The 16,017-nt window shown below is 35.1% G+C and overlaps 1 protein-coding gene across 1 annotated transcript in view; it reads right to left on the reverse strand.

Annotated features, from left to right (window-relative positions):
• sgip1a (SH3GL interacting endocytic adaptor 1a) overlaps positions 1-16,017 on the reverse strand; it is a 49,195-nt gene that overhangs the window by 17,865 nt on the left and 15,313 nt on the right. The window contains 11 exon segments of the mRNA XM_043242571.1: positions 271-418; positions 592-613; positions 1,426-1,437; positions 2,796-2,807; positions 7,606-7,727; positions 7,730-7,788; positions 8,009-8,055; positions 8,203-8,265; positions 8,444-8,464; positions 9,263-9,287; positions 10,172-10,235. Coding sequence (XP_043098506.1) covers positions 271-418; positions 592-613; positions 1,426-1,437; positions 2,796-2,807; positions 7,606-7,727; positions 7,730-7,788; positions 8,009-8,055; positions 8,203-8,265; positions 8,444-8,464; positions 9,263-9,287; positions 10,172-10,235 — 595 coding nt within the window.

A 16,017-nucleotide genomic window follows, 5' to 3' on the forward strand; every position in this document is an offset into this window, starting at 1 on the left:
CTATTAAATGTTAATTTTACCTGCACCTAAATGTCAACCTGAGTTTTAGACATTCACTTTGACTGTGGCATATCTGGCAGTTCTTTGTTTTTTGAGAAAGCACTAACAGTGTGAAGTTGAAAGATTAATTCAATCTGATCATCCAGCTTTGATTGAAAAATTATTTTTCTATAATTTTTAATCTTTTAATGTGCACATTTGTGGTCTTAACAAAATAATAAACAGGCAAAATGACAGTTTTGTGAAGTGTGTAAATGTGTATATAGATACCTAGCAGGCTCAGGAGGGGGTGGAGGTGCAGGTGTCGGGGAAGGGGCAGGAGCAGGAGCAGGAGCAGGAGCAGGAGCAGGAGCAGGAGCAGGAGCAGGAGCAGGAGCAGGCGCTGGAACAGCACGTCTTGGTCGTGCAATTTCTTCACCTGAAGTTAACAGCATGTTAAAATGAACACAAATAAACTGTACCGACTCATACACACGCAAGCAAACCTCTATATTCACATTTTAATTCCAGACAACTATTTAGTGTCAGATTTGAACCGGCTTAGACATCAAACTCATAAACCAAAGAACAAAATGCATTATGTGTACTTACCGGGATTTCTTTTAGCCAGCCCCTGAAACAAACAGAAGGCCAAAACATTCATAAGACTAAAAGCTCATCACACCATATCTCTCATCAGTTAAGAAGAGTGCATTTTGGGTAAATTTAATCAAGGGAATGGTGAGTCAAATTCAGACAGAGACATTGCCTTGATGCCCTTTAAATTGCTGTTTCATAATGCATTCTACAGCTGACAGAAGAGCTGATTCCTATGAACAATCTTATCTGACTCAATGATGCATTAGAAACAAATAACACTGGCATCAGTGTTATTACATTAGGTTCTTCACGGTGGCTGTGAATTTCAAATATACGAACACAGCATTCTTTTTTTATTTATCAAAATGGCATCCTTTGTACCAAATATGAAACGATATTCAAATGATTATACAGATAATAGCTATCATATTTAGATTAAGAACTTGCTTTAGGCAAGGCTCTAATACACAAAGACTACAAATCATAAAAAGGCATTAGTTTGATTTCCAAAGCAAGCATTTTTTGGTAACATGGGAGCACACAAGTAAGCGGTACTTTTATTAACATTAGCCATTCAGTTAGCTAGAAACGACCAGCTGTGTAAAAGAGAACGTGGATAAAAGTGCTTATGTTAATGAACAGCGATGTCTATAAAGAGTAGTCATTATTGATAAAAATGATACCGATTCCGACATTTACATTTATATAAAGAATATCATCTCTCTATGCATCTATTCTAAAGTATACTCAAAATTCAAAAGTTCTGCTCTGTATAACTTTTTCAACTGAATAACAAAGTGGTTCTAGAACTTGGAAAACAGCAAAATTATGTTAGAAGACACTTACCGGGCTACGTCTCTGTGACCAGCAAAAAGGAAGAGAGAAGAGACACTGGTCAGAAAGTGATAAATCAGTAATACAGACTTCGATCAAAAACAACCTCTGTTCCTAAATGTTTACCTTTATGATGTGTTTTAATAATGATTTTTATTTAACAATGTTTTCATTACAAAAACCAAGGAAGGCAATGGCAAAGTTAAATTAAGATTAAATAAAAAAATCTATCTGTTTATCATTTAAAATTATAATAAAGATGGTGGAAATATGGAACCGTGAAGATAACATTCATATCTCTATTAAGATCTCATCTTATGTTAGGTCTACTCTAAATAACTTGGAAATACTCTGCTTTAAAAGACACTTTTCCAGTTTTCAGCAATTCTTGATTATGGTATTCATGCGTCTATTGCCAACGCTGCACCTGTGCAGTGCTGCTTGTCTCAGCACTGTTTAGTCTTCAGAGGATCTAAATGCATAAAAAGTACGTACTGCGCACAAGTCACTTCAAAAAATGCTGTATGTCAAATTGTGGTCATGATACTAGACCAATTGTACAGTTATAATGCAAACTAAATGACATTGACATTCGCTCTAGCTGTGGACATCCGTTCCTGCTCACTCCAAGTTAACCCCATTTTTTCCTATTCCTTCATTCTTCATAGCTGGATTAAGTCCAGGAACAAGGGCTCTGAGTTCAGTCTGGCTTGTGAGTTTGCAGTGATTAGGCTGATGTACCAGTGGCAAAGTCTAATCCTATAGACTGTAAGTAATGGTCACCACCAATCGAAGCCAAAAGTAGACAAGCAGAAAGACTGGCATGCAACCAAACACTTAAATGGAAGAGTTAGGCAGATGACTAAGGCTGCCCACTCATTCAAATAATAAACACTTTAAAAATGATGAAGTTAAAACATGCACAAACACCAGATGCAAAAGAACACAATCAAAATTCCTAACCTTTTTGAGACTTCACTTTAACCAATCAGATTTGAATCTGTCAACTGACCAATCATAACCCACTGTGGGCATATGAGGCGCATTAGCTGGGTATGTTTTATTTGACCATTTTAGTTAACTAGTCTAGTTACGGTGTACCGTTTTATTTTTTTAACACTGAATTAGGGTTCATAATCTAATTTGGTCACGTAGGTCTGCATCATGTCTTTTGTGTGAATTATTATTGAGACGAAAATGGCTCCATACTAGAGTCTATTGTTTGTTTCAGCACCTACTAGTCCATCCCTTAGCACCCTAACTGACCTAAGATCAGGTGTTAATGACTTATTAGCCACAGAGCATGCAACCTTCACCATGCCAAATGAGAAACGTGAGAAGATGTCACTCCAGAAGAGTAAGACAAAGTATAAACAGCTTACCGGACTATTCCTCTATATCAGCCAGTAGAAAGAAACAGACAGACAGGTAGAGAGACAGAAGAGGGAGCATGATCTACATTAGTATAGTGCTGGTAAGCATGCACAAACACATTACAGAAGAATTTGAGAGCAATGACATGGCAGAAATGTCTGCACACAGATCACAGTATGATGCAACACTGTGCAAACCCATTTTGCCAATTTTTTGGTGTCAGCCACAGATATCGCCTCCAGCACAAAATATATCGCAGCTAATAAGCATATCAGCGAAATCTGGCAACAGATCAAGATCTTTTTGGGAAAAAAAAAAAAAAAAATAAACACATGCTTGTTTAAAAAAATTCAAATTATATTTCACCGCAGTCTTTTTTTAATTTTGATATTATCAGGAGACAGGGTGTAAGCTTTCACTGTTATGCTGATGACACTCAGCTCTATATTTATACTAAATTGAGAAACTAATGGAATGTATAGTCAATATAAAAAACTGGATGATGAGTTCTTAGTGCTAAATTCAGAAAAACAGAGGTGTTAATTATCAAACCTAAAAACCCCACATGTAATAATCTACAACACTGTTTTACACTTGATGACTGCTCTGTCAATTCTTCTTCATTAATTAGGATAGCACAGTTTGATAGCACACCTAGGTTTTCCTTGTGTTTTCACCATCTAAAAACATATATAAATTCCAACCTATGCTCTCAACGTCGAATGCAGAAATGTTAATTCATGTGTTTAAGACCTTGAGGTTAGACTACTGTAATGCTTTTTTAAATGGTTGTTCTGCACGCTTGTTAAACAAATTAAAGCGGGTCCAAAAGCAGCAGATAGAGTCCTACTAGAACCAGGAAGTATGACCTCGTTAGCCCAGTTCTGTTAACACTGCACTGGCTCCTATCAAACATATACATTTTAAAATCCTGTTTATTACTTATGAAGCCCTGAATGGATTAGCTCCTCCCTACTTAAGCGAGCTCTTATCACATTATAGTCCTCCACGCACGCCATGCTCTCAAAACTTATGACTTATACTTAGGATATTAAAATTGGTTGGGGGCAGCAGATCTTTCTTCTATTTAGCACCCAAACTCTGGAACAATCTACCTACCTATTTTCTATTTTAATCTGTAATTTATTCCGTGACTGCAAAGCAGAATTTGCAGTCAGGAGACATGTGACAAGATCCTTAAAAAAACCTCAATCTAATAATTTTTGTTGAAATCGTAAAATTTTTAATTCTTTGATGAAATGAAACATTCAAAAGACCACCATTTATTTGAAATAGAAATCTCTATTATGTAAAAATTTGCACATTTAAAATTTAATTCCCATGGATTTAAAAAAGCAACATTAGGCTGAGCAAATGAAACATTTTTGTTGGTCACAGCTCCAGTCAACTCCTGCTTGCTGCATTTCTACATTCTGTTACCTAGCTTGGAATTAAGACTGTCGAATGATCAAACAAGATCTGAGCACGGAGCTTTTCCCATGCGTAGCTTTATTAACTCTTCCTGGATGACTGCCCATATACAAGAGGCTTAATAAAGAAGCAAACCTTATCAATAAAACATGAACACCAGCTGGAACACAGCACCTGGCGGGGAGGTGTGCTATATAAAGAACCCCATGCCTTTGTGCTCTGTTCTTGCTCGACTATAACTCCACCGTTACATTTATCTCACCCAGCGTTCTGGATGGCTGGCTGGATGCAATATCTCTTCTCTGACTACACAGGTGAAGTACAGTAGAGAATACAACAAGCCGAATGTATTATCACTCTGCTCTTATACAATGAGAGCACATTCTCTATTGTAGAGCTTCTGTTGTTCAACCTTTGCTCACACTTTCTTCTGACGAGTATTCATGGTTAATCCATCACCATCGTTACACACATACGCACAGGTTGCCATGGCACAGGATGGGCATGTGACTGATATTTAATTCATGAGTAAGGAATGTCAGGCATTCCAATGCACTGAACAAAGTGAATTTCAATAATAAACATTTTTCAAAATTCAGAGTACAAGACATTAGGATGAATTCCCTAAAGAAATAACCATTAGTTACACATATTTTATGCACATTAGGACATATAATACAAGAATGATTTTTATGCAAAATGTGAATTACACTTTTATTAATTTATTTACATTTCCTGAATATGCAGCACTTTCCATTTATTTGAAAGGATTTAATACTTTTATTTAGCAAGGATAAAGCAACTGACCAAAATTAAACAATTATAATGTTACAGCATATTTACATTTTTAATAAAGGCAATTTTTTTTATTTTATACTGAATGAATCCTGAATGTATTGTTACTGTATAAATCTAAGCATTTAGCCCAAACTTTAAGGTGTACTAGATGCATATCATAAATATCACTTTCCTGCATGGAATCTAAACAACTTCATATTTGTGGTGCTTTCGTAGTTCTATTTTGCTTGAGCATCCTGTTTAGTCACATTAGTAACTTCCTTCTGCTCGAAGATATAGTTCCTTTACATAACACAACACTGCTAAAAAAGAAAAATAACTATTGAGATATCAGATCATTACTGTTACTTTATCATGGATTTAGGAAGCTATGGAACTATTTTATTCTACACATTTCACACCATGCACAATGCAATCAGTTCATGAAGCTAGCTAAATAAACTGCACTATTTTAGTAAATGTGCTCAAAGTTAAAAGTGGTTTGCATTCATTGAGCATAATGTGAGAGCAATTCATAAATGCGCAGATTCAAATTGAACTTTGGGAATAAGAGCTAATGAAAACCCCAGAAAAGATAATTACTTTGCGACAGCTAAAGACCAATCTGAGTGCCAATTAATTTTTGGAACAAGGCAGAACAAGAAACACCCCAGTAGGTGGTCCTGAGTTGTAGATCAGAGCAAGATTGATTGAAAGCGCATTGACGGAATTACATGTATCAGCGTTTGTGAATAATTTAGAGAGCAAGTTCATCATGTGACGGGCTCTGGATGGCTGTGCTCAGTCTGTAGACCTGCCGCACCATGCACTGGAGTCATTGTGCCCAGTTTCCAAGCTGAATTATTGAGAGAGAACAGAGTGACACTTCAGTATGAGACTCCACCTGAAACTCCTACTCACTTTGACAGATAACAACAGTAAGTCAGATAAGACTCATCTGCGCTATATCTTATCTGAATGACCTCCATCAGATGAACTTCAGATGACTTCATGTACAAAAAGTTTTTAAAAGTCAGTACTTCAGTACAGGAAGTCTTTCTGGAATCTTTTATAACTGCACACACATCACATGAGCGAGATGTTCTCAATAATCAACTAATGAGTGAACAAATATTAAAATCATATGGTTGTTTAGGAAAATTGTATCAGTAAAAGCTGTATCTTCTGTCATATGTAGTATGCTAATCAGGGCTATAGAAAATTTGGTTTGGGGTTGGTAATGTTTTTTGCTTACCAAGGCTGCAAAAAGTACAGTAAAAATTAAATATTATTGCAATTTGTTAGAATAGGACAAAATTCGGTCGAGGTACAACCATTTGAAAATCTGGAATCTGAGGGTGCAAAAAAATCTAAATACTGAAAAAATCTCCTTTAAAGTTGTCTAAATGAAGTTCCTAGCAATGCATATCACTAATCAAAAAGGTTTTGGATACAATAATTTTGATAATTAAGTTAATAATTTTTATATATATATATTACTGCTACAAATATACCCTGTGCAGTGACGTAAGGTTTGTGTGATCCAGGGTCGCATATTTTAAAGTTATAAAAGTATTTTTCTCTTGTAATAGTACAGCTTAATTTTCAGGAAACATTACTCATCTTCATCATCACATCCTTCAGAAATGTTTCTCATATTAAAAAAACAAATAGCATTTATTTTGTAAAATTGTAAATTACTTTACTGCCATTTTTTGTCAAATGTAATGCTTTGTTGAACAAAATAAAGTGTAGTTTACCTGTAATATTTATTTGTTAAATAAGTCTGTTTTGAGCCAGTGGAGAATGAATGCTGCCCACACAGACATATTCATCTCCTAAATGCTGTATATATAAGGCACACAAACCTAGACCTTCTTGCTCAAGGTACATCCTAGAAATTCATTTAAAGCTCATAAGAGCTTTATTTAACAGGATGCAGCTATGTTGACTGCTGAAATGTTTTAGTGAAATGGCAGGTAGGCGTTTTTGGACTATTAAAATGGCAGGCAGCTCTATCTGAATTTCTCACACTGCTCTCTCTAGAAACAGCCCCCACAGCCTGATGATAGCCTCATATTAAGCACACACTACAAGCAACAATCCACAAGAACAAGCAATTTGTACTGTAAGCCAAGTCTGGCTCGTGGCTTGTGTCATCATGTGACTATAAAATTGAGTTGACAAGGTTAATAAAGAACTTAAAGCACTTCCTCCATTTCATGAGCTTCCTTATACAGTGCAAATAAAATCTGTAACAGTGCAACAGACTGCTTCCTCTCCCTACTGACAGAAACACAAAGCACCAGTAAATTGGCTCTACAACATGCGCTGAGAGTTACAGTCAATATCAGAAAAGCCAGGTATTAGCAGGACGCAATAGGCTTATTCACAACACCACAGCAGAAGAATTAAAGTGTACATTCACTGTAGGGAATACTATATATCTACATTTAATATACATCTTTTGTAAAAGGGATGTAAAAATCAGTACAAATTAGAAAACCTTTAACACATAACATAACAGAGACTATTGCCATGTGATATATGTAAGTGTGAAAAGTCACAGGAAACAGCTTTGGATGCATGGGTAACATTGGTTGGACTCACCAGAGGCGAGGGAGACAGAGCTATGTTGCCTATGGAGGCTTTTAATTCATCTACCGAGGGAGTTGCAATGTTAGCGTCTGCTGGCAGCGGTCTGATTTTGATTTTAAACTTTTTTAAGTGTGGTCCTCCTCTTCCTCAGACTCACTTGAGGAGAAAAAGTGAGACTTTTCTTTGGGGGCTGGTGGAAGGCTGTTAAGGGACCAGTTGTGAATTATTACAACACAATCAGCATTTTTTAAAACTTAATGTAAAAAATATGTAAAGTCAAAAGCTGTGTAGGTGAAAAAAAAGCTACAACATCAAAAAAGCACTACAGCTTTGTTTTTTTCACAAAAAAAGAAAAGAAAATTCAATGATTCAAATTTTCGTAATTTTGGCAAAATGTAAGGATATCTCCTCTTCCTCTTCTGGCCTGATGCTATATCCTTCATCATCTAACTCAGGCGAGTTCTGCAAAAGAAAAGAACTAAAGTCAGTCTTCATTACAGATGCGGTGGTATTTTGTTAATAGCTTAAATTAAATAGCCATTAATGTAGCAGGCTTGAACTGCCATGCCTTGCGGAGTATCATCAGGCTATTAAAAAAGATGTACTTACATATCTGTCCCAATCAATCTCCCCGTAGAAGCCATTTGGAGCACCGTTGGTCTTTTTCTGTGGCTGAGCAAATCAAAACACAACTTTAGTAACATCACTCAGATTCACTGATCTCTAGATTAGAACAGCTTAGCCTATTTAGGGGTGCCGCTGGAGGAATCTACAGGTGCTTAGTGAGTATTTGGTTCTAGTGTTAGACTAGACAAGCTAGAGAACTATGCACTCTCTATGTTTTCTGTACCGATTCAGTCTCTTGGGACTCCTGAGCCATGGTCATCCATCATACAGAAAATAGAGACATCATTTGAATTATTACACTTTTTCTCCTTGTCAGAATATTTCTATTTCCAATAAGGATTTAAATAAAAAAATTACATTACAAAGCCATGCATAACATTTTACTGCTTTACATTTCATTGTAATTTTTGAGTTTGTGGATTGTAATTTTTGGGTGAACTATCCCTTTAATGCACTTGTCAAAACAACACAAGCAGTAAAAAGAGAAGTTAAAAAAAGGGTTGAATATGGCAAAAATAATTATTAATAGTGTACCGTTTAACTTAGTTTTTAACAATTGAAAAAATATAAAAATATAGCTGTTACTTTTTTAAAATACTGAATGAAATTAACATTTTTATAAAGCATTGTAAGTAAATATTTCACTAACTGCTTTCAATATTTCGATAACTAAATTTCGCCACACAAACAATGCAAATGACTCAACTTTTGTTGAATCTAATCTGGGCTTATTTTATAAATAAATTACCCATAAAAATGTTTCATCAAATGAGAGATCTAGGGTTTTTTGCGTGTATGCATGTTTGTGTGTGTGCCGTATGTAGCTCTAATTAGCTCAGAATATTTAAATTAATAATTAAAAAAAAAACCCACAAAGAACGAAGTGAACTGAATACATACATTAACAATGCTAAACATTTGATTAATTATCAGCTATGTTAATCATCAACTTCATGAGCACTATTTAAAACAAACATTGATTTAAATTCCAAAATATTAATTCTGGCTCTTGAAAAGATTCTGTAAGTTAAGAGGCACTTACTCCACCATCTCTGTCTGGTGACCCCCTAAAAACAGGGAAAACAAAAGAAAGAGACAAAGAGAGAGACAGAGAGGTCTTTAATGCCCACTTAACATGCAAGCCTCTATTTTTCTCAACTCAAGCACAGAAGCAATTAGCCAGGCTTCGCTCTGAGGCACAGAAACACCTGTGCTATGGGCCCCAAACAGGCACGCGCTCTCAAAACAGGCATCATCTACATCACCATGAAGCAGAAAACAGGGATTCATCAGCCTGCCTTTAGGAAGCACTGCTATTATAAGTTGTTCACGAATCCTGTAAGGTCTGATATATGAGATAATAGACAAGCAAATATTTGAATGGATCATTATTGAACCATTATTGAACCTTTACACAAAATCATATTCAGAAGCCCACATTAAGCCAAAATATGTAATTTAGTGCAGTTAATGACATTTATATGGCTATAAAGTAAGCTATAATTCTTACAACTTATAACTTATAATTATTGTCAATGAGAACTATATTAATACTACTGGCATATTAATACTAAATTGCATATAAATACCAGTTGTTACTCTTTATTTCCCAATAGTAGGTCTTAGTAAGATTATATTTAAAAGTGAATCACTATTAAAATAATCAAGCAAAAGTGTTCATCTTTAAATATAACTAACTATACGTAAGTTATTCTTTCTTTTACTTTATAAAAATCATTAAAGATTTAGCAGCAAAAAGATACAAGTATTACCTAAGGAGGCAATTCTACAATTACTCTAAAAAGGCATTTTACCAGCTAAAAAGTATAAACTATTAATCAGACATCAGAAGGACTAAAACTGTTTTTTCAGCAAGCTTTTGATAATTAAAAATTCATATAAAATTCTTACAGCAGGCTTTATAGATGGTATGTAAATCAGTGAAACTTACGTAGAGTCAGTGTCCTTTTCTTTCTTCCGTATCCCGAAGGCCTTCCTGGTGCGTTTTTTCAATCCTGTGGTGTGAAGAGATATTGTTAGTTCTCTGATTTGAAATGGCTCACAAACACACACTTTATCCTCACAGACGCATGGCATATGATGAATTTATAAATTAGTTTTAACTGTGGGTGTGTGTATTTGTGTGTGTGTGTGTGTGTGTGTGTGAATGTAAGTGGGTTGATGTTTGTAAAGAAAGAGTGCTGAAATGGCTTATGTCCAAAGTCCTTTGACATTTCAGATCAAAGAATGAACTGAATCTATTATTGAATCACACTGCTGACCGCCGGTACAGAATTGATTTCAGCATCAACAACAAGAAAGCATTTGCATTAAACAATCAAGTTCCTCTCAACACTTCACTGTAGCCATAATCAGGTGCTTAAAGGAACATAGGTTCATTTTCTAACTCCCTTAGAGTTAAACAATTGAGTTTTACCAGTTTTGAAACCATTCATCTGATCTCCGGGTCTGGCGATAGCACAGATTTTCTAGTGGTGATTTTCTAAGCTGATATTACTAGAAACTACAGTATGTTCTAATATAACTAGGCACTGAATGGATTCAACAATGATAAAAATAAACTGCTGAACTCTAGGGAGTTAAAAATGAGTCTATTTAAAAAAAAAAAAAAAAAAAGTGGTGTGTTCCTTTAAATGTAAACCTTGTGTGTTTTGGACAGTATTAGTGCAATTAAACACAAAAGATGACTTAGTGCTGTAATCAGTCACTGTTTGACAGGCTTTTTAGTGTGCACACGTTTCAGATGTACATGCTCAGAAGAAAACATGACAGAACAACGAGCAAATGAAATGTTTAAACGCCAAGGCTTTAAAGTACATGCAAATCATTTAATCCTGTGAGTTAACATTTGAATGTATTTCGTGATGTGCAGTATATCGATTTTAATAATGCACAATCAAAAAACATGATATTGCACAGCCTTACACTGGAGTAAAATTAAGCATGGTCCTCACATAATTTAAATAGTCAAAACATCCTCAAACTCAGTGTACAGTAAATACCCATATAGTTACTTGGATATGAGGACATGATTGTGCAGCTATGGGGCCTGAAGGGCTCTGAGTCAGGCATTGATCCAGTCAAGCCTCTGCAGCGACAGGGAGCTCCAACATGGCGGATTGCATTATTGATCTTTACTAAATATTTCCTAACACATCCACAGACTCAAGCACTGCCGTCTGGCTGAGAGCAAAACCAGAGAGAGAATCTAATTCTCGAGACTTCAGAGAAAATTCCCAGACATTGCCTTCACACATCTACTTTTTCTTTGCCTTACATGTTTCACTGTTTTTGACACATTTCTTCTAAGCAAGCGCTGCTTTGTCTAATTAAAAAACATGCCAATCAGTACAACTAAGGAGGAGCAGTTGTAATGGAAGTTCACAGTGGTGAGGATAAAAGGGGAAAATGGAAAAAGAGACTAAATTTAACAACATGAAACTGGCCAGTTTACTTTGGGGTTGTGCATGTAATGAAATCGACTATATTTAAATATACAAATCTCCAGAGGTAAAAGTGTTAGAGATCGATGTGAAAACAGAAGCTGAAAGCTTTATTTGCAGATCTGCTCTGTAAAGGGAATAAAACAGGTCAAGGCAGGACTTGAAAATGAACTTGATCCGGGGCTTTTGAACACCTGACTGTTAAATGAGCTTTTGAAACAGGCTTTTTATTAATTTGGGCAAGACTGCTTTTAGTTTTTCCACAGCTGCTATCCATTATTACGCTTGTCTTGTGTTTGTAATTTCAATAAATTGTAATAAACTGTTGCTAGAATAAAAACATTAAAAGAAATTGCATTATAAATTGTTATATTAATTTGTATTTGGTCGCACTTTATTTAATGGTCAAATTCTCACTATATTAACAAACCATTTACTACAACTTTTGCCTCAATAAAATCCTAATTTGTTATACATTAAATGTTATTGGGTAAGATTAGGGATGTAGAATACAGTCATAGAATATGTGCTTTATATGTTAAATGGCTAATAAAAGCTATATTAGCAGGCATGCTAATAAGCTACTATAGCTAATAGTGAGAACCGATCCCAATTCTAAAACGTATATATATATATATATATATATATATATATATATATATATATATATATATATATATATATATATATATATATATTTTATTTTTATTTATTTTTTTTTTTTTCTCAAAGGTCAAACTACTTAAAATAATAATTCTGTTTGTATACTATTTGCATCTCCTTGTATACCTGAAAAGTAATTACTGGTGAGTCAACTGTTTTAAATAATTTGTCTCTTGCAAATCTATTCTGAATATGAATCAGGCTTAGATATTTTTGAATTTAGTATTATGATTGCATTAAGTGGACTATTACATAATCAGGATCTTCTGGTAGAGTACGGTATAGGGGTATAATGCTACATAAGCAATCCAGCAGTTTTGCCTTTTTCAGGGTGAATAAATTAATAATATGTTTATATGCAAAGAGCTCTTGAAACAGGTTTGACACAAATAAGATTTTATGTAATTAGTGGTTAGTTTGTTTACACTATTTGAGATAGAAAATAACTGTTTTGTACGAACAATATACTTAACTGTAATTCAGCATATAATAGGTGGTAATGCTTTCCAGATTTTCCGGCTCATAAAAGGGTCTAAATGTGTTGCAAACTTACAAATAAGAACAGTAGTGGCACCAAAATACAACGGTGACATCAAACGACATCAACATGATACTTTGAAATGTGTCACTTTGCAAAACATACTCAAAGGAGTAGCTTTTAAAGATCACATCTGCGTCATCTATGGTTCACATGGATCAAGCACTTTAAGAATTTAAATCTGAACCTTGACATATCACCGTTTCACTTAAATCCACATACTGGCAAAGACAAAAGCAACTACAGTGTATATCAGTGCAGTCTGGGATGCATCCGAACATGCTGCTAAAGCAGATTACAGTCGGCAAAAACACAAACTCCAGCGTGGTCACACTTTCCATATAAGCTAACCCCCATGAGATGGCTTAAGTCCATTTTTTGACAAGAGGGATTTCTAAACACAGCATAACACTAATTAATGGCTATGAAAATAATAGTCTTCGTATGTAAGCATAGAGACGGAAGTGGTAACGTGATTACCACTAGCTAACTCATGAAGTGAAGGCCAAAGAAAATGACAGAGCTAACCGTCCACTTATGCAAACAGGAAAAGACAATACGGTATGTGAAAATAAAGATAGATAGTATTCATGACTTTAGAGACTACAGCAACCAAAAAAAAACAGTGGTGGTTAAAAGCAACAAAGATTAATTGTCAGAGAAAATGCTGGGGACACTGCAAGTGCCAAAGAGCTGGCAATCATCTGTGACATCAAGATTTAGCTATTATAGCCAAGAAAGTTTTTTAAGAGCTTCTTATCCAACAAACACAAGTGTAAATGCCAATATTCCATCACAAAGAACTTCATGTTACCGATGTTACAGATGACATCATGTAAAACCATATGCTATAGTATATAATACAACATGCATACAGTAGTAAAGACTGCATTAAGACTCATTTATTTCTGTGATGGCAAATCTATATGTTCAGTCACATGATCCTGTATGTATTATAAAAAAAATGCTTTAGAAAAGAGTCGGGGACCAAGTAGCAAAACAAACTTGTAGCCAATCAGTAGTAAGTGGCATGTCCGCAAATGGACGAGGCGTTTATGCATGTTGCGCTTGGCGTTGTACTGTTGTTTGAAAAATTGCAGAATCTACGAACATGCAATAAGTGAAATAAAAGTACACTACCAATAAATCACATAAATGGTACTGCGGGATTTGCAGGAAGGTATACTGATACTTTTCTGGAGCAGTTTCCATGTTTCATTAACAGTTCATGTTAGTATTGCATCCTATTCACCATTTCCATGAACCAAAAATACCATGTTATTTTACCATGCCATTTTGTATGTTTAAATGACTGTGGTGGCTCAGCAGCTTAATAACAAAGGCCAGCACGCATTTACAATTAACTTATTTACATTTGACACTAAACTAATTACAAAGTACCAAAACTAGAAATTAATGTGTTCATTTTCTATGTGCACTATTTACATTTCGCGTGCGTGTGTGTAATGTGTTTTTATGAGGACAGACAATGAAATGAAAAGTTGACTTTGAAATAACAACACAATCAATTGAGTTACAGTTAATGCTTCATTTGTTAAAAGTATGACAATTTAAAATGCTAAAATATTCAAATTAATTGACCCTTTATCAATACAAACATCATCATGATGGGCAAACAGTGTCTGTGCTGCATCTCTGCTGCCTGTCTCAGGTGAGAGTGGCACTAAGTGGTCATCGCCCGTATGGAACATCATGGTTAGTCACAGGGATGCATATGATTTATTATTTAATTATGTTAATACATATTTATTTTACATATTAATTTTACTTTTGTGTCAAATGGGTACTCGGTATCAGCCAATACTGAATCCCAGGTATCAGAATCAGCATTGGAAACAAAAAATGCAGATCGGAGCATCCCTAGTATTCGTACTAAGCTGTCACAGTACAAACATCTTGGTTTGGTGCATAAAGCCTTACAACAAACACAGACAACCCCGCAAGTAAGTAAGCAAGCAAGCAAGCAACAACATTGTGAAGCAGTTTAACACAGACCTCCATAATGATGACAATCAGCAATCACCATATAACAATTAACAACTGACGAATGATGCAACAACAATATTAACTCAGCACAGAGCAAAATAATGTATCAGAATAATTTAGTCAAGCTTCAAAGCCAGCTGGGGGCTGAAAAAAGCAAATCAGCATCCTCTATATAAAATAGAGTGGCAAACAGAGACAGATAAAACAGAAGAAAAGGAAAACACACTAATGGGTAATGGGATGGTGTTCATCATGGCCATGATGCAGATGGACATTTCATGTCACCTCATTTCATGACATGATCATAAATACATACCATTATCATGGTACATTAACAGTACAAAATAACACAATATAATGCTGCTTTTTAATAAGTGAGAGCGCTTATTCATTAACAAATGGATCATTGATCTCAAATAACAGCTTAACTGAGATAAAAAGTCAGGTTTTTGCATGTACTGTACAGCTTAAGCATTTGTCTATAGACTCGTATTAACATCATTCGCAACAGAATAACAAAAAACACAGATACAAGGCAAAAAGCTAATTTTAAGCACCAATATTCAATGTACTTCAATTCCACTGCAGAAATTTGCACTCTACATACTGTCAAATTCCACAAATTAACAGGAAGCCAAGGGCTCTCATTGTCTGTCATTTCACCTAAAATGTAAACTATCTTCAAGCACAAAATGTGAACCTAATCGCCTATTCACTTCATCGGGTCCAGGTGGCTTCATCGTACGCCATGTACTCAAAAGACCAACACACACACGCTCACAAACTCTCATCCACACAGAAGTAGATAAATGACTGCACATACTCAAAAGACACACTCAGCTTGAAATCCCAACCCCACCCCCAGAGGAAAAAACGTCCACCACAGGGGAAACTGGGTCAGGAGAAGAACGGTCTGTGCTCATCACTAAGACAAAGACAAAGTAAGTGATCAGACAAAGACTGTTTTGGAAAAAAAAAGACATTTCGGAAAAAACTGAAAGATTATAACTAAAGACACATGATTCTGTTGTGACACTGAGAAAAACACCCGAAAATTTAAATTCTGTCATACATTTAATTATTTGGTACAATGCACTTTGTGTACATACATGTTTTTACATTGTG

This window comes from Puntigrus tetrazona, chromosome 6 (genome assembly GCF_018831695.1).
Source record: "Puntigrus tetrazona isolate hp1 chromosome 6, ASM1883169v1, whole genome shotgun sequence".
Lineage (NCBI taxonomy): Eukaryota > Metazoa > Chordata > Actinopteri > Cypriniformes > Cyprinidae > Puntigrus > Puntigrus tetrazona.